The sequence below is a fragment of the Plectropomus leopardus genome, chromosome 7, assembly GCF_008729295.1.
Source record: "Plectropomus leopardus isolate mb chromosome 7, YSFRI_Pleo_2.0, whole genome shotgun sequence".
NCBI lineage: Eukaryota > Metazoa > Chordata > Actinopteri > Perciformes > Serranidae > Plectropomus > Plectropomus leopardus.
Window position 1 is genome coordinate 3,922,281 of NC_056469.1, and position 27,642 is coordinate 3,949,922.

The following is a 27,642-nucleotide window of genomic DNA, read 5'->3' on the forward strand; positions in this document are numbered from 1 at the left end:
TATATCTTGATCGTTTGAAATCTCATCTAAATTACTGTAAACTACTAAAATGAAAAACTATTAAAGGAACTACAGTTACACATAAAGTAGCTACTGCCAAAAAATTAAATCACATGAACTGCTGTTACAATAAAGTTTGATAAAATACAGTTTTAATTTTAAATAAAGTAAAGTATAAAGTTAAAGTACTGTTATGTTAAAGTTAAATAATTAATTGTTATGATTAAATAATTCAAAGCTGAACCTGCGGTGCTTTTACTTTGAAGGACCCGGCTCGTCTTGGACCTGGTGTGTTGATGTTTTTAGTGTGGACTTGACGCTCCCAGTCAACAGTTGGATGTCAGCCGTAGCAAAAAGTTTAACTGTAAATGCAGTTTGAGGATTCATCCTCTGCAAGCTGGAAAAAAACTTACAGCTCTGCAGTTCATATATCAATAGTATTTTTATGATATATTGAAGCAATGTCTTGTTCGTATTTAAAGTTTTGGGGGTACTATTAGGAGCTACACAACATTCATAAAATTAAAGTTTAAGTCTGGAGATAATGCATGCTTTTTATAGTCACTCAACACCACTAACACTGACCAAAACAATAACTGATGTCTATATCTCATTTCTCTGTCCTTTAGACCTCCACTGTTTCCCAAAAGTATGAAAAACATATCAATAAGCCACACTGTTGCACTGGGTAATATGTTCCTTTACTAAGATGAACATTTTTGCCAAACGTATACCCAATCCAATATGATATCAAATATCATTCACAGCTTCTTACTTCTTACATCTTACTTTACAAACATATTTATACAACACTTTTAAAAAGTACAAAACATTTCAAAATTAATTGTCAGTGAAAAGACCTGCGACAAATCTATACTTTGTCTTGATAGAGCTTGTTTTTCTCCCTTCATTAAGCTTTCTCCAAGTAACAAGATAAGCCAAAATATCTGTTTTTACCCTTTTAAAGTGAATATAGCACAGATCCCAGTAAAAAAGTATGAGAGAAAACAAAATGGAACTAATTTTCTACAGTTCTGGTCAACATTATTGGCCTTTGGGTTATTTGTATAACATGCACGTTGCATCTTCAAAAATAAATGGAAATGTACTTACTTTTTATCATCTGAATATTTCAATAAGATGTCTAGAGGTATTTAACAAAAACAAACAACAAAACAGTCTTTTTGAAGTTAGGGCAACTTACTTGTATAACTTTGCAATATTAACTACACCTTTACCTAGACTTTATTTGCACAGCCTTTGGCAATAAGATCTGCCACCAAATGTTTCTGGCAGGTTTAGTTTTTAGATTAGTTTTTGCCATTCTTCTCTCCCAGCTGTCATGGACAATTGCTGTCCTTTTGTGTTTTTGAATGTGCATTTTGGGTCTTTATCATGCCCGGGGGCCCATCATCTTTGAACCAAACACTGGGTAGCACAGATTTGCTCAAAAATGCCTCAGTAATCCTCTGATTTCATGATTCCTTTAATACAGAATAGGCCTCCAGTACCAGAGGCAGCAAAGCAGGCCTTTGACTTTATGATTCCTGTTCTGCATTAACAAAGAGCTCTTTGTTGGTTTCATCTGTCCACAGAAAATGTGCCCAAAAGGCTTTGCCTCGGAAGGTTTTGACAAACATTTTTGTTTTACGTCTTTCATTCAGCAGTGGCCGTGGCTCATGAAACTGTTCTTGGGTTAGTGTGAGGCTCATGGTAAACCATTGCAGATCACTCTAGGTAAGCCATTAGCTCTTTGGATGCTTTATCTGGTGTTTTATCCACAGTTGGCATCAACCTTTGATGACTTCTCCCATTGATTTTTCTTTTCCACATGTCCCAAGAGAGTCTTGACACTTCCACAAGAAGCAAACTTCTTAATAATGTTGCACCCTGTTAAAACAGGGATACCAACGTCTTCAGAGATGGCCATGTGCCCTTTAGGATTCTTGTGTTTGGTGAACATAACACTTCTGATACTTTCAGAAAACTCATGACTTCACCATTGTGAATACAAGGAACAGAGAATAAATTGACCTTTTTAGGCATTAACGGCATCTTTCATTGGCTAATTAAAGTCACATAAGCATTTTTTTTTTTTTTTAAATCCTTAGAACTGTTTCAGTACATAATAACTTTATTCAGGAGATATTGTGGATTATGTACTTATATATATATATATTAGTGCTGGGCCGTTAACGGCGTTAACGTGCTGCGTTAACACGGGATTCTTATCGCGCGATAATTTCCTTATCGCGCGATAAACTATTCACTAAGTTGGGTCTATACAGTGAGCAAGGCACCAATTTCACTGTAGCGCGGATGTATACCTGGTCGAATTACGCGGAGGGGGCGTGAACAAGGCGGAAGCTGGTCTGCCTGAGTGACTGGAGTGATTGGCTCAAGCCGTGTCACAAAGCTGCTGACTGTTAATGGTCTTCTTCATGACCTCTAATGTAGGCCCACAGTTCAGTTAGGGTCATGTTATCAGAGGCTGCGCCCTCTGCTGTTCATTCCAGTTAGCAGGAAAAAGCTTTTTCCACATGGAGACAGAACCTGTGTTCCTAAATGTCTGTGTTTAACAAAATAAAAAAAAAAGTTAAACACCAAAGTAAATCTTATGGAACATTATTTTTCTTTACCAAATATTATAGTAGAACAGCTTTCTCAAGCAGTTTGTGATGCATTTTCATCATTTAGATAGATAGATATTATTTTGAATGTCTTTGGCAAAATTCAAATCTATAATTTTAATCTAGATTAATCTAGATTAACTACAGGATTGCAGTGAGATTAATCTAGATTAAAAAAATTAATCTATGCCCAGCACTAATATATATATATATATATATATATATATATATATATATATATATATATATATATATGGACTTATATATATATATATATAACAAAATATATACTTTTGTTGCCTAAATTTTCTGCAATCACGTGGCGAGGCATTTTCTCTCTTTTTTTTTTACCTGCTACACGAACTTTGTCTTTATCATCTTCATTGTGTGCATATTAGTTTTGCTCAGTGACAATGCAATTGGTTATGCAAAGTTTGGTAATGTAAGCTATATTAACTGGCATGAATTAATTAACTGGATTATTTTAACATCAGCACAGCACTCCTACTTAACTCCTACTTGCTTTTTTACTTTGAATTCCAGCCATTATGTCTTATAAACATATAAAACCCTGAATTAGCTTTTGGAATGATCTTTTTTAGGAAACGTTAAGTATAAATTTGAATTCATCCTGCAAGTTGCTTTCAGGTTAAAAGTTAAATAAGCCTCCCAGTTATTTATTTAACTAAGCAAGCCGAAAAAAAACAAAATGTAAATGAACTATCATTCAGTAACTCTAGCTACTGCTCAAAGTGTTGTGCTGCACCACACAGCTAAAGACAATCACCTCAATTTGGAGAGTCATCTTCCCTATCAGACCTTTGACTTTTACTCAGAGCTGATCTACAACCCCATCAAAACAACATTTTTCAGGTATGTCTCTTTGTCTGCGTGGTCGTTTGACTTAAACAAGCATTAACCAATTCCCTGGTGAATGTTGGTGATGGAGCTAGACATAGCTGATGGCAGATTTGTGACCCAGCAGCAAAGCCTCTATATCTGCCCTATATCTGTGTGCTACGTCTAGTTGTTTTGGCCAAGTCTAAATCACTGCAGGGTGTGGAGAGCCGTTTACAGATATCAGGGTGTCTAAATGGATTTTCTCTAACAGTCCACTGTTTGTTTAAACCCAGAGCACTTTGCTTCTCATCAAAGAATCTTAACAGCGTGGCAAGCGAGGTGGAGGTTACAAAGTTTGTTTTTGCACAGCAGAATTTTCAGGCTCAAGTTATTAATCAAGCACATCAAATTAAAAACATGACCACAAAGGTTATCTCCGCTAATTGAGTCGAGGACAACAAAGTGAGGAACATTCAAGCTCACACTAACCGCACACACAAAGTCTTACCTATGGCGTCGCCTTGTTCGTGGACCATGCTGGCCAGATCCTTCATGATTTGGCTGACATCAAGCATGTCTCTCTGTAGAGGAAACACACAGCACATACTAATGTTACACCTCCCTTTCCCTCGTTGTTTCTCATATTATCAGTCACTGGCACTTATTGGCTGAGAACACATAACAGATACAGGAAACCCCAAATCACATTAATCAACCCAATCACCAGAAAAAAGATGTTGGCATTTTGTTTCTGCAAATCACAAATACGTCACATTTGCATGTTATTATGTGGATACATTGACACCTTTCACTAGTTTAATGCACCAAAGTGACAGTTCGAGCGCAACCGCTCTTCATCAGACTATATTTAAAAAAAATAATACAACAGAGCATCAAATAAGTGAAAATAAAATGAAATAAAATACAAAGTGTCTGACATAAATTAAAATACAAAGTGTCTGAAATAAAATACAAATTGTCTAGTAATAATAATGTTTAAAAGTAACTAGTAAATAAGAATGTAAAAAGTCAAAGTAAAAAAAAAAAAAAATCTTGCACATGGAGTTTAAAAATGTAAGTTAACATAAGTACAGTACTATTGCAAAACATATACTTCAGTTTTCTTTCCTGCATAAGTGGGAGGAGCTGATGGCCACAGGTGGAAAAGACCTTCTAATATTCTTTGGTGCTCCTCGGTGGTCTCAGTCTATGGCTGAAGGTGCTCTGATAGGACTCCAACGTGACATGCAGGGATGAGAGATGTTTTCCATTGTACCTAGCAGTTTTCTAAGCATCCTCCTCTCTGATACGTCCACTAAAGACTCCAGTTCCACCCCCAGGGAAGAACCACCTTTCCTGATGAGCTTATTGAGTCTGTTAGCATTAGTGGCCTCCAGCCTGCTGCCCCAGCACACTTCAGCCCCAATGAAAAATTAGAGAGTTAACCTTTGCTGTTTTGCTTAAAAATACCAAAGGTTCTGGTCTGCTCGGTGTTAGTGACATCTGCAAGATTCCCCTTAGAAACATCAAATTAAACTACAGTGGATTTTGATTGCTATTTGATGTTTAACACAACTTAACATGCTTGGCACAAGACCTCAGATGAGCGACTATATGCATGGATTTGTAAGAAAATGAAATTCCAAATCAAGGTCGCTGCCCCTCGAGGAAAGAAAAAAGCAGTTCAAAGTTTTTGTTCAATTACTTCCCTGTCAGGGAACAGAGCAAACTAGTGCAGCTATGGTTGACCGCAGCTAATTCTCCGCAGTCCCTGAGCTTTGAATCTGCTCTCAGTGTTTCAGCTCAAAGCAATATGAAAGCTTATAAAACCTCTGTCTATCTCCTGCTCACAGGTCCCCCCTCTCCTCCATTATGGCTCCGTGCAATCACAGCTGCGTTTGTGTAGCCTAACCCACTGGGCCATCCATCACAGGTGGCAGAGATTGCTGTGGAAACTGGCAGCCATCCTGCCACTTGGCAAAACCCATTTGAATGGAGCCAAAATGGCCCCTGGCAAACCTTGTAATGCTAAAGACTTTTTTTTTTTTTTTTTTTTGTATTTATCTTTGGGCAACCCTGTCTATCACGCTGTAATAGAATAACAAATTTATTTTACCTGGCAAAGTGTTGGGCAATCAGGCCTCATTTCATCATAATGACATGAACAGTGTGTAACCAATTTAGCAAATAGTGTGTGGAAGTGAATAGGCAGCGAGGGAGACGCACACAGGGAGGAGGCAGTGATGTGATGGGTTGGGACCCCTGCCTGGGGGCTGAGTGGGTGGCCAGGCTCCAGGCCAACACTGTGCCCTTTTCCATATTTCATGGGCTTTAAATTCTGCTCATCTAGCAGCCACTGGATACTGGCACTGGGCTGGGAACCAGGGCCGCAGATTTTTCTATTATATTTCCAACAACAGGTTTCCTATGGGGAGATTTTCTTATCACCCAGAGCAAGTCTATCAGCACTGCTCGGAGATAGTTTCTGCTTCAGTTCCTGTGTGGACCTGATCAGGTGCAGGGGACGGTAGTCCAGAGCTAGGGTTGCTTTGACATATTTAGTTTGGTTCACTTGGCCTGGACTTAAAGAGAAAAAAAAAAAAAAAAGAGTACAGTGGCCTGTGAGTTCAGTCTGTTTGGTCTTCACTGATGATGCGTCCCGAATCCACACTCCATACTAATCCTGAGCCTGAAGATTGTTGAAGATTATTGAAAAGTGACAAAATGATGTCACTCACACTGTATGCATAATAATCCCGATTGATTTTTGAGAGTGCTGTTGATGGATGTATTTTCCCACAATGCATTGCCCAAATGAGCAGCGGAACATCTCAATGCAGGAAAAACTAAAATAAATTGAGGACAACAAACAAAAGCAACCAATCTTAAATCCAATCTAATATTATTTATACGGCACATCTCTGACAGGCAACTCAAAATGCTTTGTGTAAGCATAAACATATCAAACTTATAAAACAGAAAATAAGACAATTCAGAAAACAAAACAAAAACAAACAATTAAATGAGATCTAAAGGGTTTAAGAAGCATAAAAGTACAACAATGTTACATCTCTAAGTGACCTTGGGTAAAACAGTGGCAAACAGAGATGTTTTGAGCCTTGTTTGAAAAGAACAAATCTTAGGGAGTACAGGAGGCGTGTTCCAGATCTTTGGTCCATTAATCCTTTGAAACTTTAGCAAATTGTCTCGGATTCCTTTCAAAAGCATGGGGAAACAGTAATGAGCAACAGCCATGAGAAATAGCTTGGAATAAGTAAAAAATCAGTAAAAAAGTTATCAAAATGATCAGAAAATCTATCTCACAAATAGGATTTAAGCAAGTTAAGGCTGCGGCTGAAAGTCCCTCCTAGTTTCCAAGTCTGTCCAGTAATGTCTTACAGTGAATAGTGTCAAACACAACACTGAGATCCAGCAGTAACGAGACAGAGACTTAGTCATTGTCTGTATTTAAAAAGTCATTCAGGGCTTTTTATAAGCGCTGTCTCAGTGCTTTGATATTGTCGTAATCCACACTGAAGAGCATCAAAACAATTATGTGCAAAGTAGGACATGAAAAATCTATTTGTATAGCAACAGGTCAATAAAACATTTTTTTTTATTGAGATCAAAAGAGAATGTTGATCTCAGCAAGACTGACCTGGTTAAATATGGGTTTAAAAAAAATACATTACAAAAAAAAGAAAAATCTATTTTCCCAGAAATAGTTTGAAATGGGCCTATCATTTTACATTATTGAGGTGTCTAAATAAAACGAACACATTAAAGACAGTTTTCTTTCTGTTTGTGAAGCAGTCCAACGTGTGATGGATGTCTGATGTGACGTTTATCATATTACTTCTTGTATAAAGCAGTTATGTTGAGCTGATTGAATTCTAACTGGTAAAACAGTATACTAGGACAGTCAGGTAGAACATTGTGTGTAGAATTAATATGTAGTAGCCTATAGATGTGAGATACATAGAAACAGCATACTTAACAATAATTTGTTGCTGAAATACACTTGTGTTCAAAGAATAATTCATGCTAGATTAAAAACTGTGCAATTTGCAGTTTTTTAACCTTTTTCAAATGTAATAAGCTGCAGATTCCTATGTATCTTGTTAAAAATATATAATGAAATATAACTATATTAATTACTTCATCAAATTTTTGTAACCCATTACGTTTGATTACTTTTACAACAAAAGTTTGAAACTGGGCAATAAAGCTGAAAAATGTCCATAAAAAGGCATCCCTGCATGGTGAAAAGATGCAAAGCAACAAAATAAATGTTATGTTCTACTTAACTATAATTGTACTAATTACAATATAATTTAATGTTTTAATAAAACTCCCCAACACTGGCTATATATGCCTTCAAAAAAACCAACTCATCTCTATTATAGTTTCCATTTTCATTTCCTTTTTTATTATTGTCAGTAGCAATCTATGTAAATATTATATGGTCACTCTACATTAACTATGAAAACTATAAATATACTTTTTCATTAGGTATTTAATATTAAATGAACACTTTCTTATTTTTGTCTGGTATACTTGTCATATTCATCTATTAAACAATGATTATGACATGTTAACTTCTCACTTTACAATGGAAAACTTTACAGTCACACATATTATCACAGTTGGATGTTACTGTGGATCATAACTGCTTAGGATATTGCTTCCTTCACAGTTGAGAAAAAAAAAAAGTTAGTTAGAAAAACTGTGGTAGTTTGGCTTTTGAAATTATACTAATGCCACAAATGTATTACCAAAAAATCCTGTGGTAGTCCACTTTGCCTTCTCATGGAAAACAAAACCACACCATCAGTCAGTCTGCTTGGAAATGAAGCGAGACCACCTTTTTCACGGGTGGTTTTTGGTGCGTCTGTTTGATCCAAGTTCAAATAACAGCTTTCATTTCAGCCTAAATGAACCGACCCTAATGGTTAAACGCACCACAGTTTGTTTGAATTGTACCAAAGTGGTAGGTGTGAAAGCACTCTAGGAGGTCTGTTAATTATTCTTCCATAAGGCACTAAGTTCTCTAAAAGCCAAAACAAAGCATGCTATTATATTTGTATTCCCAGGAAAGAAAAGTAAGTCCTTTAAGATAGGGTAGGGAATACTGTTGATTTACTATTTCCAGCTCCTGTCATAGACAATTTACAGTGTGGGTGTTTTTGACCAAAGTCACACATCTTGGTAACTAATGCCACATTACATTGTACACACTGTACAAGCAGAAGTGGGGAAACCATTAACATCAGCCCCATAGCTGACATTCTGAGCTGGAGACAGGACAGGAGTCAAAAAAAAAGTACAAAGTGTCAACAAAATGGTTAAAAAATGGCTGTAACACCAATGTTACCTTTAAATATAATGTAATGTCAATACCATACACTGCACAAAATAACAAACCTAGCCACAAGACATCACCAGTTAGTTTTGGACTCCTATTGAAACATTTAGTTTGGCATTGAGTTTGGCCCGCTTTGCTTGGATTTTTGAAACAAAAAGTTATCATATGTGGACAAGAAAGTGGCATTAACCCTATCACTAGCTGCCAGCTTGGTTAGCACTGTGCATTTACAACAGTGGTTAACTGTGATAATCCTAATGCTAATTTCCACTAGCCAAAACAGGTATAAAACCATTAAGGTAAAATGTACTTACTGAAAAAAACTGAACATTTGATTCCTTGTGTTAGACTTTTAGAACAACCAAACACTGACCAAGACTTTTTTTTTTAGGTGACCAAAGCATTACCATTAAGTTTCATGAACTGAAACCCTTAATTTTGCTAAACTTTAAGCCATAATAAGAGTAACTATACCCCCGACTTTTGGTTGGGCACTTCCACTCTGGAGTGTGGAAAAAGTCTCAAAAATAGGCAGGCCAATTGTGCCGCCTCTTGATCTCTTGATCTGCAGCACCTCCCTGTCTCCTGTATATATATATATATATATATTATATATATATATATATATATATATATATATATATATGCCTCCTGTATATATACTGGGAAGATAACTATAAGTTTGCCTGAATGAACCTTAGCATACATTTAATCAGGAGGACTTTCATTATGTTTCTACTGTCAACTTGAAATTTTCCTGTCAGCTGTTTTTCTAGTTGGAATTGTTTTGCCCTCTTTAACCCCTTTCACCTGCTCTCATCCTATCCAGAGTCTAGAACGAGCCAATCAAAAGCCCACTACTCTTCACATCCAGATCCTCAGCACCCTCTTAATTGCATCACCACTATGTAGTCTATGTAGGTTCCCTTTCCTACTACGGCTTCAGCATCCTCTGTAAATACATGACATGATGGGGTTTAATTTTCTAATGTGCACATGTAAATACATATTTTTTTCCACTCTAAGTCTCTCCTGATTGAAAATGTACAGCACTCCAAGAAATTCTCTTTTGCTTCTCTCCTGCAGCACATCATGTTTTCATCATAGTCAAGGAAATTGGCAAGGAAACATGTAGACGTGAGGGGCCTTTCTTTATGGCTGGTTCTGAATGTGCAGCAGTTCCAAGGGGCAAAGCTCTACAGCTGACCCTGACCTCCCCTATCTGTGAGGGACACATGCAAAAAATTAACTCCCTGCACAGGGGACAATAAAGAGTCACAGAACTTTTGCTGCGTTCCAAAAATCGTTACGAGCCAATCTCGTCCTCAGTTGCGACGCTCACCTCTACTGGTCCTCTGACGCCTCCTGTCAATCCTGCTGCTATTGTTATTGTGTGTGACTGATGAAAAGAACATACTCCGAGGGGTCTGTATATTTTCATGAGACTGAAATGTCAGTCTGCGATTCAGACATCTGTTCCATCTGACACTGAGGCCACTGCAGAGACAGCAAAAACACAATTAAACTTGAGGCCAAGATAAAAAATATATAAATAAATAACAAAACAAGCCTGGCGGCAGCGTCTGATTGGCACCTCAGTCACCAGCGCTGCATGCCTCGCATTTCTCCAGTCATAAGGATCTGTCTGATACGAGCTGATATGAGCACTTGTGGGAGAGACTGCAGCTCCATTCAAAGCTTTGCAACCTGCAGATCTTCTGATAGAGGTTGAGCAAAAAAGGGAAAAGTAACTCTTCTTGCCTCTTATTTTCACATAGTACTAATTATCCACAAAGATCAGTTGCACACTTTTGATTTCTAGCAAAAACATAGACAGAAAAAAATTAGCAGCTTAACAAGACATGGCCAAAGTTAGCAAGAAATTTGCAAAAAGTTACAAGAAAAGTACCTGAAAACTATGTTGATGATAACAATAATAATAGTAATAATGATAATACTAATATGTTTTATTATTATTATTATTATTATTGGCATAGTTTTTCCACCATGAAAATCTTAACTAATTTTCAGGACATTTATGTCCCCTCTTACCAATTTCATGCAATTTTTGGGACATTTTTTTGCTCACTGCTTTTCCCCCCATTTTTTTTCCAAAAGAAATCAAACCAGTTTGCTCATTTCTCAAAGGGTAAATGAGCATCTCCTGTGTGATTACTTTAATCTGCTTGTGTCTTGAAAACATACTTTATTCGAAGTCAAATTTGCTGGGCACAGTTTGATACTTTACGAGGTATCAGCACAATGGAGGTGATTTACAATCCAATATATGACAGCGAGCAGCGGGGATTAGAGAAAGTGCCACATACAGTGCATGATTCTCCCAGCAAGGGTTTCATGCAAAGACTGCAGTTTACAGAGGCCAGCAGCATCTATGTATTCAGTCTTACACTGCAGAACGGTGATGAGACAAATATCTGTGCATGGAGGACTCCTCTTGTGCCTGCAGAGGGAAGTATGGCACAGCACAGCCTCCTATCAGCCTCTTTAAGGTGAAGCGGCTCCAGTAATAAGAGCTGATTAAGTATGCGAGTCAGCCACAAGGAGGGGGAAAGCGCTGATAGACAGCACGACCCCTGAAGAGGCGTCTGGGAGATTTAAGGCGTTTTCACACCTTGTTCGTTTGGAGAAGTTACTTGGAACTCTGAAGTGCTCTCTCCCACTTAGTTTCCTTCTTTTGGCCAAATGAGAGCACAGCAATCAGAGCGAGACCTCGCAGAGAGAAAAGTCTCTCAGTACATTCCCAAACCAAATTGACACCTCCTCTGGACTGTGAACGTGATCTGACTGTGATCAAACTACAGAAAGGGCTTGTCAGCGTACGCCGCCTGTTCATGTGACTGTATTCATTCATAGAAAATAAGAGTGACGAAAGCTGTGCGACAAATCAGACAGGGTTTCTCAAGCCTCTCAAGTCTGTGACCCTGTTTCCTTTTCTAATGAATACGCCACAGTGTTTAATGTATAATTTGTATTTCAGGTATACTGAAGTATGGTATACTTGACATTTAATTAAAATCAATTAAAATGTAATTATATTATAATATATCAAGCAAATATTAGCATCAATACTCAAGTGACTCACTAGGAGATCTCAACTCTATGGCTGAGAAACTAAAAATGTTTTGAGTGTTTACAATCGACATTTAACACTTTTCTGCCTCATATTTAAGATATTATTTAAGTATGAAGTCAACATTTGTTTTATACTGATATATCAGTATCGATATTCCTAAATAAGGAATGAGATGGGATTATAGTGGAGCATCCCATTGATTTTACACATAATGCTCATGTGACCAGTTATAGGAATTACTGGATGTTGCCATTTCATTTGATGACCCCTACTGATGATTGCAAAAATTATTAATTCTACACTCAAATTAGTTGTAATGCCATTGACCAGCTCAGCTTGCCTCCTGAACATCCCACAAAAAAACAAAAATCTGGCTGATTTGATGCAGTGAAAGACACCTGGCTATTTATTATAGAGTTCAAAATATTTTTGGTACAAAACATATTTAACTATTCAGGTCATGTGACTGCCTGCCAACATTGTAAATTCACTCATCATTTGTATCAAAATTCAAAATGTAATCCTACGTGAATTGATTGCTATTTATTTTTCTTTATTAATTTTTAATTATCCACTAATCAATACTTTCCTTGATAGGATATTGATCGTGTAGTGTTACCACAGTGAAGAGTATAAAAGCAAATAAATGTTTTGTTGATAAATTTTAATTGATCGTTGTTTATTCAAAGAGTATATTTGTTTTGAGCATTCAAAACCTAGTATATGTAAAAAAAAACTAATTTTCGGAGTTTTTCAGTTAACTTTACAAATTTTGTTTGCAAAACATAATAAAAAGTAGCTAATAAACTGTTAATAAAATGTTTGGTAAAGGGTTCCATAAAGGGGAAAGTGTTAAATGTATACCCTAAATGGTCAGTGTATCTTGAGAGATACAAACTGTATTTTGGAAACTTCATTTCATATTTAGAAAAAAGAAGTTGATATTCTGTTATTTTAGCCTAAATACATTAGACAATAGCAATTGACTGATTTCCCAAAATATTTATTTGTGTCTGCCCATTTACAGGTTAATGAGCTGCCATGTAAGGTGCTACGGTAATATCTATAAAATGATTTTTTTGCTCCTCACTGCTGTAGCGTGACAAAGTGTTCTGGTAGAAGAGTTGAACACTGTTAAGGCAGCGCAGTGCCGATGGCTGAGAACAGTGGAACATGTGCCGTGTTGTGTTTTGGAGGCTGAGTTGTTGTGTATCTCAGGTGTAGACTGGTTTAGGGAGCACAGCTCTGACTCCGTCATGTCAATTGCCATTTGACTGCGTCCTGTGACGTATCCGCTCTCCTTAGGCACATTAGTCATCATTCGCTGTCAACGCTTGTCATTTCAAGTCCCCTCTGTTTCCACTGCATACTGGCAAATCCATAGCCCACGGAGGAGGGAAGTAATTCTTTACTGTGTGAGGAGCTGCTCAGTGGAACTCTGTGCTCCCAATCAACCCTGAATATAGATCAGTCTGCAGCCTTACATGAACTCAAGTTGAACAAAGCCAGATTTTTTATGTAAAAAATCCTAACATCTTATCAGTTTAAATCACACAGCAGGGCTGTGACAGAGACAAGTGTTCCAACCGTACTAATTTAGATGCTGTAGATACAAATGAGAACACCTGTGTTCAGATTGTAACTGAAAAAGAAATGCACTCAATGCACAACACAGGCGTTGAGTCAGAACAAAAGAACAACTGTCCTTCACAGTGAGTGCTCCATCACCTGCACTACACATGAAGAACTCATGTGAGTTTGCGATGTAGAGTTGGTATTACATGCTATCTGAGTTATGAAATCCCTCCAGCATAATACATTTAAAGTTAGCTCAACTCACCCCAAGCTTTTAATTAAAGTTCCACAAGTGATATTTGTGTGCGTCAGTGAGAAGATAGAGACCTGCTGCCTTTGCTATTTAATTGAAAGAGAAACATCAAAACATGACTTTTTCACATGTTTCAATAGATGTAAACAAACTGTGTTAACATTCCATACTGTGGGCGCAGTAATCTTTAATGCTTGCTAATGTTGTGTTTACATTTTGACACCACAGATGTCTTCTTTTATCTCAATGGATTTGAGCTAACTAATAACAGACAAAAAATGTTAAACATGCTGAGGAGATTTACTGGATGAATGGTTGTTAGTGGTGGAGTCACAAAGTAGTGTTACAAAGACTCCAGTTATGAGATTAATTGGATATAAACAAAACTAACAGTGGAAAATTGAGTCAAATCATCTCATGCCACTGATGATGGCAGCACATGTAGATACATCAGCCACTAGCTCCTCATATCCTTGCTACTTTTTCGCTAAGTTTTTCTATTTTTTCTACATCATGGCCCCTTTCTGCTGATGCATGACTTTTCTACAATAAAGAAAGCAGTACAATAAAGAAGCAGTGTGGGGCTTAGACTGAATGCAGCAGACTGCAAAAGGATCCCCACCAACGGCATACGCTGACCAGCGGTTAGACCAGAGGGCAGAAACGAAACTGAAATTGCCGGATGAAGAGAGGGAGGAGAGCCGGCATCAGGGTGAGGCTGATCCGACTTGGACCGGGAGCTGTTCCTCTACCAAACCTTCTTTTGGCTAAACTCTGGATGAGATGTGATTCTGGCTTACTCAGCGACGGGAAATCTGGGGCTGCTCTGCGTACATCTTCACAGAGACATGGTGAACACCTAACATCCCGGATCAAGCCGTTGCACTGGACGGGCAGACCTTGTCGAGAGCCATAAGGACACAGGACTCTGATGCAAATTCAAAAAATGCACTGCAGGAATTGAATGATGCCATCAGCAGCAACATCACTAAGTAACAGGATGGAATCTTCATAGTAGCTGCTGATTTTAACCAACTCATCTTTCAACTCCAAAGATGTAGCAGGATCAAGGACAAATTTAATGTCATGTCTTAAATTTTGTTTAGAAAATATCTAATACATCTACCTTCTACCTTCTTCTATCTTATCAGCTCTCTGGCTGCCCCCTAAAGAGCTGCACCTTGTAGAAACTTATAATTGTTTGATAACTGGAAAAGTGATAAAATATGTAGCTCCTTAGAACATAACTTTGTGCATTATTACATACAGCGATGGCTATTACATCGTGATCCTGGTGGCATTTACAAACCTAATGGTAGGTAGGGGTGTAACTATTCCATCAATCATCATGGCTATATCAGTTAAATTAGCAACAATCATGTATCATCAGTGCAAAGTGTGGTGGTTAACATGTGGCTTATTAGCCACAAAAACTACTCATCACAAAAAAGAAGGCTTAAAATATTCAGTTACAGCTACTTCATACACATCTACACTTAGCAGTTAAAAAAGCCACTGGAAACACAATGAGGGGTTTGCAGAAATCTTGATAGGATACTTAATGTAAAGTGTACAAATGTGACATATCTCTGTTTTGCATTTATGTACAATGGAAACAGATTTTTCTGGTTTGGTTTGTTTTCTCATTACAGGTTATATGTAACTGTTTGGTGCTCAGTATTTCTATTCCACTGTTGCCAAACTATTACATTATTAACATTAATAACACATTTTATTTCTTTATTTTTTAACATAGACCAGACATTTCTTATCATTATTTTTTCAAATGTTTTATTCTATAAAATTTTGATATCTAGGCTTCTGCCATTGCTATGTGTAGTTAATTATAGCCTCAAAAATTAATATATATATATATATATATATATATATATATATATATAAATATATATATATTATATATATATATATATACCTCAAAAATTAAATATATATATATATATATATATATATATAATTTTATTTCTTTTACTCACATATTCACAGTCACACCTGGCATGACAAAATTAAATCTGGCTGAGTTTGCAGAGTTAGTGAAATTTAAAAATTACCCTACCGTTGGAAAATTCAGATTCAACCTTTTTACTCATTGCTGAATATAGATGAATTATTGAAAGATATTATGAAATGTCAGTTGTAATTTTGTATAATTTGTACTTTGTTTATTTGTCTCTTGTATCTCTGTTTTCATTAAGAGAAAAAAAATGTCTCCTCATGTTGTTTTTCACACACACACACACACACACACACACACACACACACACATATATGTGTACGTTTGAAATTGTTAAAACACCCATTCAATTAAAATATTATGTATTATTATAATTCATTTTGGTTAGTGCCTGCTCTTTTATGTCACATTGTGTGCTATTTCACATTGTTGTTACAGTTTATTGTGGGAAACATACACTGAGAAGCAATTTAGCCTGGCAGCTGGAGGCCAGACCAATCAGCAGACTGTGGGGGGTGTTGGGATGATGACTGTTTGTTTGTTGATTAATGCTCAAGAACAATTATTAAGATTCCAATATTACTTATCTGCATATTAGATTAAAAGGCAATGAAAACAGTCTGCAAATGTATTGTCTAATTTTTGTTTCAATTTTATTACGAATCTGATTTATTGGATAAAACAGGGAAAATTAAAAATTAAAAGTTATAGGATGGTTTTCAAGAATGCCTGCCATCTTGTTGTTGAAGTTTGAAAATCAAAGACCAATGACAGCCCAGAGAGTGGCATATTGGTCCAATCAAATAAAGGAAGAATTCTTGTTGATGACTGCCATGAGCACGTTGGGCCTCATTTACAAATATGTGCACAGAAATGTTTTTACTCAGGGCATAAACTCTTTGAAACCTGAATGAATTAGCTTGATATCTTTCAAAACATGGGAAGAAGGCAATGAGCAACACAAAAGGAAATGACCCAAACTTTTTCAAGAAATTAGTAAAAGTCCCTTCACCATTTAGTGTACAAAGAGTCTGTCTCAGTGCTGAATTTGTTCACGTACGAAAAATTCAGATAAGAAAATAATGATGAATCCCAGATTTCTACTTAAACATCCATACACACAGTTTTAGCAAGGATATCTGAGTACATACTGTTTGTCAATGAAGCCCAGTGCATTATTTGTATCATACATTTTCTCATATGATAGGAAACATAGTTTAGATACAGACGATCAAAGTGTCTAGGACAAAGGACAGATAGGTTTATCTACTGTTCTCCCTCATGCTTCGTCATTCACCCTCCCTCCACCTCATTCGTACTCTCCTTGATAAGTGTGCTTAATGCTGATATGAAATTCTCCCCACATCTCCCACCCGAGCCCAAAGGCATCGGGCAACAGGACACAGTGTCACTGCCACAGCAGAAAAACCGTTAAGCAGATTTACTTGCACGCTTACCGGCGAGAAAAAGGGGGGGAGGAAAAAAAAAAGAAACTATGACATTTTTTTCCCACACTGACTGCATGAGAGACATCTCTTTTTTGCCCTTACTGAATAAACGGTTTATATATGTAAAATCATGTTTTCTCACTGGCGGTTGCCCAAGGACCTAACACCCCTGAATATGATAACGCGATGCCGGCAGCGGGGCCTGAAGGGCAGCGAGGAGACCAAGCTGAAAATATTAGAAGCAGAGGTTACAGCCTGCTCAGGCTCGACCTGCTTCCTCTTCTGTGATTTCTAAATAACAAGGATGGAGGCAACGAATGACATTTACTCCTGTTACTATTATTGAATAGCTCTGTAGACTTGTACTCTCTGCCACACAAGTGATGCGCCTAAGGGGCTGTAAATCTGTCCATCCGTCCATCCCAGCAAATCCTCCAAATCTAATGACAGAATACATAGTAAGGCCTGTTAGGATAATATGTTATCAACTTATCGTACAAGATATGAACATGACCAAAATCATTTTGGAAACCTTGATATTGCCTGTTGTGCTTACAAGTGTGTCTGTTTATGTTACAATGTCACCAACATTTTTGAATAAAAAGCCGGGGTTTCCCAACCATCATAAGACTTGGGTGCATTGATCCTCACTTTTAGTTTTTCTTTCCCACCTGAAGAAAAATATAACAAAACTGTAAAAACAGCACAGCCTCGGTTACAGGTAGCCTGCAGCTGCACTTTTTTTTTTTTTTTTTTATGCAAGAGCCGCAGTCTTTGCTTTTCCAGCCCCTGGCAGCAAGCCAAAAAGTCTGTCGTTTTTAGGTTATGACCACGTTTAGATGAGAACCGCCTTGCTAAAAACAGAAAAGTCTTTCCTTTGTGTTTTTAACAATACCCAAATTCATATAATTATGTTGTGAGAATGATCCCCATGAACAGAGATCTGCAAAAACAACCAAAACCGCTGTGGTATGCATGCAAGGCCACTAGTTGGCAACGTAACTTTGAGATGAAAAAACATTGAAGATCACAACCTGCATGTGTAAAGTGCAGCTGTGACATCACTATTTGAACAGGATCTGCGCATTGCCAGTTTAAACGGTGACAGTAGGGGTTACGTTTTCAAAAGATGACACTCTGGAACCCGGTTGCAAATGTTTGCATTTTCAAGCCCCCAAAACACTGTTGTCGTGTGAATGACAGGCCAAACCGCAACAAAAATTTAACGTTTCATGCAAGACCCATTGCAGTGTAATTGGCCTCTTAGTTTCCAACATCTTGCCCCTTGAAAGTCAGCACCTCCAATCAGCATTAAGAGAACCTCAGTCAACTGAGATTACTTGAAGTGAAGCAGTCCTTTTTTCCCTGTGCAGTGTACAGGGGATGTTTTGGTCCCCAGATCTTGCTGCGGAGAGATTGCTTTTGACTTTTGGGGACTTTTTGCAGCTGCTGACAAGCAAGCAGCAGCACAGACGAAGAGGAAGACACTGCATTGTAAGGTGAAGAACCAGTAGACTAAAGCTTGGACTAAAACTTTGTATGGAAAACAAAACAAGTTGTTGAATATTTATATTGAGGTGCCAAATCGACTGACATAATTCTGAATCAGGTACAGACCTTTGTAGGATATCATATGACCTGTTGTATGAGAAAAAGTTGTGCTATCATATTCCTATTTTATCAGTAACATCAAATGGTCTCAAAATGACACGAATATTGTTTATCCCAATTATCTTTGGAACAATTTATTACCCAACAAAAGTATTTAACATGAAAACACATATGTGGTTTGTCCATGCCCTCTAGAACACACAGAAAGCATTTTCGGATCTGAAACCACTATCAGCAGGATCATCTATCTTCCAAAATCTCTTGCTTTGGAAAAATATATCTGTTTTATGATATCATAAAGGTTTAGAAACAAACAAACAAAAAAAAAAAACAAAAAAAAACCCATCTGATTGGGTTTCTGGAAACATCATGGTTTGGATTCCAACTAATTTGTTGGAAACAGGAAAAAAAAAAAAAAAAAAGCAGCGGCCCGGAGTTGGATTGAATTGATTGTGGTATATGTAGCGGTGGCAGTTTTGTCAGGCAGAAAAATAGAAGTAGTCCATTCTTCTGATTTCACTTTATTATATTTTAATTAAATTTTAATTAAACCTCAGTCCTCTTAATCTTTTGACGTGATACATGAAATAAAGTTAATAATGCTCTTGAATTAAAATCTATAACTGAGTTATCTTTTATTTAACAGTTCCTTTTACAACAATACTTTTACCTCTACTGCAATTAAATTTGCGACAAAGTGCCAGAGCTCATTAGTTCATATTTTAATACTAGAAGTTAGAAATGTTGGAAATTAGAAATAAATGTACCTGCTGTGCTTACTGTCAGTGTCTAACTTTTGCAGAAATGACATAGATTCTTGGGCAGTGTTGTTTTTTAGGATCCTAGTGGGAACCTAAAGCCTGTATGAGTACGCTTTAGTGGATAATCAGGTGTGGGGTGGAATATCAGCATTTGGATTTCACAGAAGGCTGATATTCTCATTATCTCGAGCAAGCCAGCAAGCACTACGTGATCTGCCATCGTACTCTTAGCTTCAGTGTGTAAAGAGAGGGAAATCAATATGGTTTTGATTGCCAGGGTTAATAACAAATGCTTTTGCTAATAAACCACTTTCTCTGTGATCCTTTCTGCTGAGGGTGTAAAAGTCTCTGCGTTTGTCTACGGGGATGAGTTATCTGGTGGTGATTCCCACCATACCTGTCTCCACTCAAGGGTAAACTCTGTGGACAGATCGTCCTGACTATGCATTGGTAGGACAGACACGCTTTGCTGTGGGCCTCTGTTATTCTTTTTTTTTTCTTTTCCTACCGGGCCAGGTGTTGTATTCAGAGTCCCCTTGAAAGCTGTCCTCTGTTATGCCCTGAGTTTTTTATGAATTCATTTTTGATGAAATGATCTCCTGTGCCAAAGCATATAAAGTGCAGCTGGGAGGTGACAGTCTAAGGTGGGGGGGTGTCAATGTGCAGGAAAGTGCTGCACAGGCTGGATACTAATATTCGGAATATTTCTTGTCAGAACATGTGGAATAATAAAACTACACTCAAGGACGATATGTTCAAAAATTCAATTACAAACAGGGCCCCGGACAGCTATCAGCTCCCCCAGGGCCCTGTTTTTAAAATATGGTTTAATTAATACAGCCAAACATGATGTTACCCAGTTGGAATTATCTTGCTCATTCTAATCCAGCTCACTTGGTTCCTCAAACACAGTTTGAGCATTGAATTATTCATCTCGGATGAAATAAAGAATTAATAATTAGCAATGTTCTTATCATATGGTGGCAGTATTGATTCAGTGGTATGACCCTGTGGTAGAGCATAAATATGTGTCACTAGAAACTCAATTTGAATAATTTCTATCTGAATTTGAACTGCTCATCTCTAATAAAAAATGTGTCCCATCATGTCATTTGTATTTGCATTGTCTAACTTAAATAACTGCATGGAAAAACAGAATCTGACTTGCATAATTTAAAAATGAATGTATTAGCTTGGAAGTTAATACAGTTGAAAGTGAGTGAAATATTATAAAAGTTCATTAAGTTGCTCCAAAACTGTATTTGATCCTCACTGAATATTCAACTCTCTAATTCCACATTTAGCTCACACAATTTAAGAGGAGAGAGGATTTTTCCCCTGATTATTTAATTTAAAATGGAGGGGTTTTTTTTCTTTGTATTGTCATACAAAGGTGGTAATTTAATATCATATTTTCAAACTCACTGGTCTGAAAACCATTATGAACTTTTAGCTGAATATAAACCTTACCAATCATAACTGGCATTGCAATGGATCTGTCTTTGTGTGTGTGTGTGTGTGCGCGTGTGTGCGTGTGTGTCCGTGTGTGCGTGTGTGTCTGTGTTTGCATTAATTTTGTGAATTCAATTCCGATATATAATATAGAAAAATAAAAAATAAAAAAAAATAAAACTTTAAAAAATATATATTCCAATCAAGTGCAAAAGTGCAAAAAGTTCTGAGTGCAAATTGATTATTTTCATTATTACTAAGTGCTGACCCTCCACCTTGTCAAAAACAGCTAAGGTGAGAACAGCACATCCCCAGCACAACAGTGCACAACGCTGCAGCTACAGATCAAAGAAACATGAACAAAGCATGAGCCTGTATGCATGGACAAGGACAAATTGAAGCTTATTTGCTAAACCACATGCACGTGAGACAGATTATTGAAAAAACACTGTCCACTGGACGGGCCACTGAAGAAAAAAAGAGAAGAACCACAGCTGGCTGGCTATGGAAACCCCCCTGTACTCAACAGGATAATTGATTTGAATGTACTGTGAAGAGGGGATGCTGGGAGTTTCCCCTGTGAGGGGCCTTGATAAATGCAAGCTCATCATACAGTGCTTGAAAATGGTTGAGAACCACTGATGGAGCCAGTTTCACTATGTGTTCATACTTAGTTCTTGTGAATTAAAATGGGGACACTTAAGCCAAAAAATCATGGTCATTCTGTGTCTTAAATCACAAAGTTATAAGCTTTTTTTTATTGGTGCCTCAAAAGAAATCGGACATTTTCATCTAAAGTCTTGTCCATGTTTCAGAGAAATCTAGATTTGCTCAGTCGTCCATGTACAAAGAACACTGCACAGGACTGGTCTTGGAGAGGTCTTTAGGAAAACATAATGGTGGTGTAGACATGTGTGGAACGCCTCTGTAAACTGTGTAAACCCCAGAGAGAATGTTACTTACAGTCAGTGCACCATGACTACCAGCTGCAGCCAGGAAGTCTCGGCAAGGTTCACACACATTCAGTCTCTGAGGAAGGCAAAATTAACCTCCGAACACATCCAAGCCTCTCCGCAGAGATGCAGGCTGATAACGATGACGGACTCTATGCTCTGTTGGTCCTCTGGGAGGAGAGCAGCGGAGAAAAGTGAGGTGTGACGGGGCTAACGACAAACACTGCTGATATAGAGGTAAGAAGGGATGAGGTGGGGGTGCTCGGATGGTGAGGCGAGGAGGGTGGTATGGAGGTGAAAAAGCACATTGTCAGATACTATCACTCTCCCCAAAGTCAAGCCCCTCAGCACCTGCCTGAGCGCTGACTATGACATTTATCCGTGCTGCTATGACTAAAGCGCCGGCCAGACGACCCTGTCTTGAACACAAACCATCTGACTGGCCCATCTCGGCCGCCGCGCTGAAATGAAGCTGTCATTCCCGCCACCGCTCTTTCACTGCGTGTCACTCTGCTGCGAGAGATTGATGCTCTTCCCTTTTCTTCCGCTCCTATTCAGCTCCTGCAGTGGGATTAGCCGATTTGAAACGTTGATGAAGTTCAGACGGCTCTAACTGGGCACAGAGATACGTCTTCATTATGCTGTGAAGTGCTCCTAAAGCATTATCATTAGTCTTCAAACCTCTGGATGACAAAAGCTTGGACTGCCACATATAGGCCTGTCATTTTAAAAGCAGACTGCGGTGCTGTATGTCTGGCCTCTATCTGCTTTCATTCAGCCATATGGTTCTATGACCAGGAATGAAATTTTACAATATGTTCACAAAAGTTTCACCAGTAGATTTTGCACATACGGAGAGATCAGGAGGGCTGTCAAGACCATTCCCATCAAAAATAGCATCCATAAGAAAGGGAATGATAGTTAAAGACTGTCAGAGAAACACGTTTTTAAACAACTGACCTATGACTAAGCCCCACCCCCGAATGCCACGAGCCAATCACATTTCATGCAGCTACACAATGCACTCAGACATCCTGCTCGTAGACTTCCACAGAAAAGCATTCGAATTTTTTATTTTCCTGCTGTTCTATTTACATTTATCCAGTTACAACTTAAAAAAATGGTAAAACAACGTGCATGGGGTAAATGCACCACTGATACGAGGTATCCTGAGAGGCTTGAGAATAAAATTTATTTTATCCCATTCCCTAAACCTCACATAAACACAGCAAAGTGTCTCCTTTGGATTAAGCTGTGTGGCAGACCACAGAGTCAGCTCAATGTAAAAAGAAGATAAACAGGGATGTCTACATTTGCTCTAAGGTAACGAAGACATAGTTTTAGCAAAATTTGCAGCAAAGTCACAACTATATATAACCTCATACATTATGTCTGCAACATCGTGTAGGGATGGGTATCGGAAACCAGTATTAAACATGCCCCGGTGCAGAATTATTAAAGATCGGCGGATCAGTAAGCTCCAACATTAACAGTTCTGCTAACATTTGCTTTTACAGTTTTTATCTTACTACCTGCGTTTCTAATTTGCAACAAGATTGAAAATTTTGTCGGCAGCTAGACTATTAACCAAAACAAAATGATCCTCACACATCACGCCAATTTTTCCTTCATTGCATTGGCTTCCAGTCTCTTTTAGGATCCATTTTAAAGTGCTTTTAATCACATACAAGGTTCTGAATGATCTTGCACCAGAGTATTTAACTGAACTCATCCCACTGTACCATCCAAACAGGCTCCTCAGGTCTGCTAGTCCAAGCCCAGTCCAGATGGATAACTAAAGGTGATTGAGCTTTTGCGGTACTTGCTCTTCAGCTGTGGAACAACCTCCCACTGAGCATCAGATCTGCTGACACTGCTCACGCGTTTATATCACGTCTGTAAACATACTTTTATTGTAAGGCTTTTCCTACTTGTTAATGGACTTTAAAGCAGCTATAATGGACATTTTATGTTAGAAAAATGTATCAAATGACAAAGTGGAAACAGTGTGGCTGAGGAGCGTTGCTGGTGGTGATGAAAATACAGGGAATTATAGCCTGACTAAGCAGCTCCCCTCAGCTTTACTGAGCTTTACAGTGTTCATAGTTTAGCTACCTGACCCACAATCTTACCCGTTTGGTTCACTCTTATCACCATCATAGTGTTGTTTTCCAACACAGCAGGCAGCTGATTTCAGTGAAAAAACTGTAAAAAGCCTTCTGTACACTTTCTGCTCAGCAGCAAATAGCAGACACACAGAGTTAAAAGGCCAGCTGGTGAACACAGTGGAGCATTTTGCAGCTTAAAAGACAAAAAAACAGAACTAAAAGAGTGTCTGTTCGACTAAGATTCATCAGGTCTCCAGAAACATCAAATAAATGACCAAGGTTCTCCGTAACTGCTGGATGTGGAAATAAACAACCGTTTGCTAACAAGTTTACCAACTGAAAGGTGATACACAACAGTAGTGTCTACAACTAAAAGGAATAAAGTCCACCAGTTCATACGGAACAGATCATTATACAAATGTCAAATATGTACAGAATCGTTGTTGGACAATAAATAAGCACTGTCATGTTCTAGGTTCAAACATAATAGCTGGTCTTCATCCCTCCTTGAATGTTCTCCCTGAGTCAGTGTAGGTTTATTATCATGTCCTTTGGCTTTCTCCCACAGTCCAAATACATGGCTATGGATGTGAGCATTAATTTGTCATGAGTTTGTCTCAATTACCCTATGTTCACCAAAAGAAACATATACATAGTTTTTTCTTTTTCTTTTTTTAATATATATAATGTTGGTGATAGATTGCTTTCCTTTTGCCTGTAGGTGTACACCACTGTGCAGAAGACAAGTATGCCTTACGTATTACTGGTTTTTGTTGTGACACGAAAACAGGATTAATATACAGTTACAGGCAATATTGAGGCAAGTGAAAATGTTATGGTGGTTACCTCTTTTTAATATCTGTCACTTATAAATCACTCTTTCAAATTCAGTTATGGCTAATTTGGAAGGGGCTGCTTGGACGGATATGAACGGTATTTTGTGTCATTGCATCATGCTGTAAAAGTGTGTTCACGCAGCTGTCATATTTCCATGACTAGTACATTTCTACTGGAAACAAATGCTAAATGTAACCTCTCCCACTAAAGAAGAAAACCAGATATTATGCCTTGATTCCACCCGCAGCGTGGCAATGACATTACGTCTGCAATGTTGTTTTGCTCTGTCCTCCACGCAACTCTTTATTCCACCGGGAGTGTCTGTGAGTGTTCAGAAGCGGAGCATCCTGCTGGCTGATACTGTAGATTTGCTGAGATTGTGCTTATTTTGACATTTTCCCTTGATTTTGTGGTAGTTTTCCCTTGATTTTTCACGATTCTACCAAGGATGAATAGGCTACAAATATTAAAGCTTTCCTTTTCTGTTTGTTTAAATTCTGTTTATTGATGTTTTTGCCCATTTTGTTGTGCTGCAGCCAACATTCCAGCCATGAATGAAGTACATCAAAGAATTCTGGCTGTATTTCAGTCAAAAAACATGCTCATCTTGATAATTGTACAAATCAGTATTAAAAAAAAACCCAGTCATACATGGAATAAATAGAAGATTTGTGGCTGTTTTAGTTAAAAACATTTCCATCTTAACAATTATACAGATGAGTAATTAATATTCAATCATGAACGAAATAGATATGAAGATTTTAACTGTGCTTTTGTTAAAAAAACAGTACTGTTCTTTTTCTTGTAATTATTATCTACTTTGTGTCTATTTTGCGTACAGTGGCTGCTGGCAGGAGCAGATATTGTTGATGTAACGTTTGTTAGGTGAAACATGATCCGAGGCCGTGCAAGGCGTTTTATTTTGAAAATTGACTAGATACATCTCTGCTTGACTTCTTGTCGGGTACGATCTGCACTGTGTGGCTTGACATGACTGCTGTCCGCCTCCGGCAAAAATAGGTGTTTAATCTTTTGCATCAAGGCAGACATCATACAGCAAGGCTGCCCACATTGGAAATTTGATCAATCAAATTTGAGATATCTTTGAAATGAGTTTACAGTATTTAATAGACTGATGTGGTCATTATGGCTTGAAAAGTTTAGTCTGGAGACATTATGATTCCATACACATGTTACCCAGGTAAAGGAACAAACAGCTCTATATAAGCACCTTAGTAATTGGGTAGCATTCAATATCCTGCAGCAGCATGGGGGTACTGTGACAAAATACTAATAAGTTTTTGGAGGTGGGAGAAGAAGATGGAGCCTCTCTGAGTTTCTAGTTACTAACTTGGCGTGTGCCGGCCTCCTGGGAGGCTATATTTGACGAAAACAAATACCTAGTTTGTTTTTCCTTTTTTTTTTTGCTCCTTCATTTTTTGGAAAGTGTGTTTTAAATTCAGGTGTTTTCTATCTCAGAAACCTGACTGTTTTAAAGGTAAATGGCCAGGGCTTCCTGTTTGTGGTGTATAAGACTGTAGGCCATGAACATGAAAACACAGGTTCTCATTTCTCATCTGACACAAGGTGCAAGCAGCTTAAACGGGCCCTCGGAGAATATCGGTAAACAGGCTTATAATCACAAGGCTGCTGGTTTTGAATGTTGTAGGCTGGCTGGGAATACATGAGTGGGGAAAGTGAACCTTGAGTGACATTTGTTTGGCTTCTGGGACATGTGTGAAATATATCTACACAGGGACATTTTTATGGTAAATGCAACTCCAGAAAATCATATTATTAACAGCAAGAAAGTAATGTTGTGTGGCTTGTGGGCCCAGACACAGGGGCCTACGGGACTGGGGGCCTAATTACACTGCCTTTGCGTGAACTTTGTGTGACTGTTATTACAGGATAAGGAAGAGGAGTTTAGGCAGCTCAGTCGCCAGAAGAAAATGTAGCATTATATGTTTCTGCAAACATAGATGCAATACATTTGTATGTTTCATTAGAGTCATATCAATGTTTCTAAGATGACATAGTATATGAGCTGACTGTCATATAGAGGTGGAAGTGGATGATGGTTGATGTGACAAGTAGACGAGACAGCTGTAGACCACTAAGACCACTAAGTGGTTTATCCCACCAAAGATGGGTATTTTTTAGCATTTCCAGCTGAATTAGTGCCACCACCAAATATAGGTGTTCGTGTCGACCCATTACTGCATCTCCAGTGGCGTTTTGGCCATGACACATGGGTTTTTTTAACAACTGCACTGCATTTCCAGCAGCCTTTGTACCACCAATTGTGGGGTTTTTTGGCGACCCCTTACTGCATTTCCAGCGGCTTCTGTGCCACACAATGTAGGACTTTTTTAGTAAGGAAAAAGGAAGGTATGCCCGCACACTTACTCAGTGCCACAAAAGGTCTTCCTCAGGTGATAGCTTTTTTGAACAAAGGGATCCACACCCATATATATAGATACTGGACACCAATAAGCTGATAAGCATGATGATGCACGTGTGGTAAACCGAAAAAACCCCAATGGGAGAAAAACTTCACAGATCATTTAAATACAACCAAACAAGTAAAAATGCATAGTAAATACATATAGAAACAATACATGCAGTGGTCATCTTTAGAGAACATCAATAATATCATTACATATTTTGGCAATACCTAGATATACTGCAATACACACACACACACACACACACACACATACATATATATATATATATATAT

At 37.9% G+C, this 27,642-nt stretch overlaps 1 protein-coding gene across 1 annotated transcript in view; it reads right to left on the reverse strand.

Moving 5' to 3' along the window:
- The window catches only part of tsnare1 (T-SNARE Domain Containing 1), a 200,622-nt gene that overhangs the window by 68,665 nt on the left and 104,315 nt on the right, over positions 1-27,642 (reverse strand). Inside the window, exon 9 of the mRNA XM_042490496.1 lies at positions 3,979-4,051. Coding sequence (XP_042346430.1) covers positions 3,979-4,051 — 73 coding nt within the window. The remainder of the gene's footprint in view (positions 1-3,978; positions 4,052-27,642) is intronic.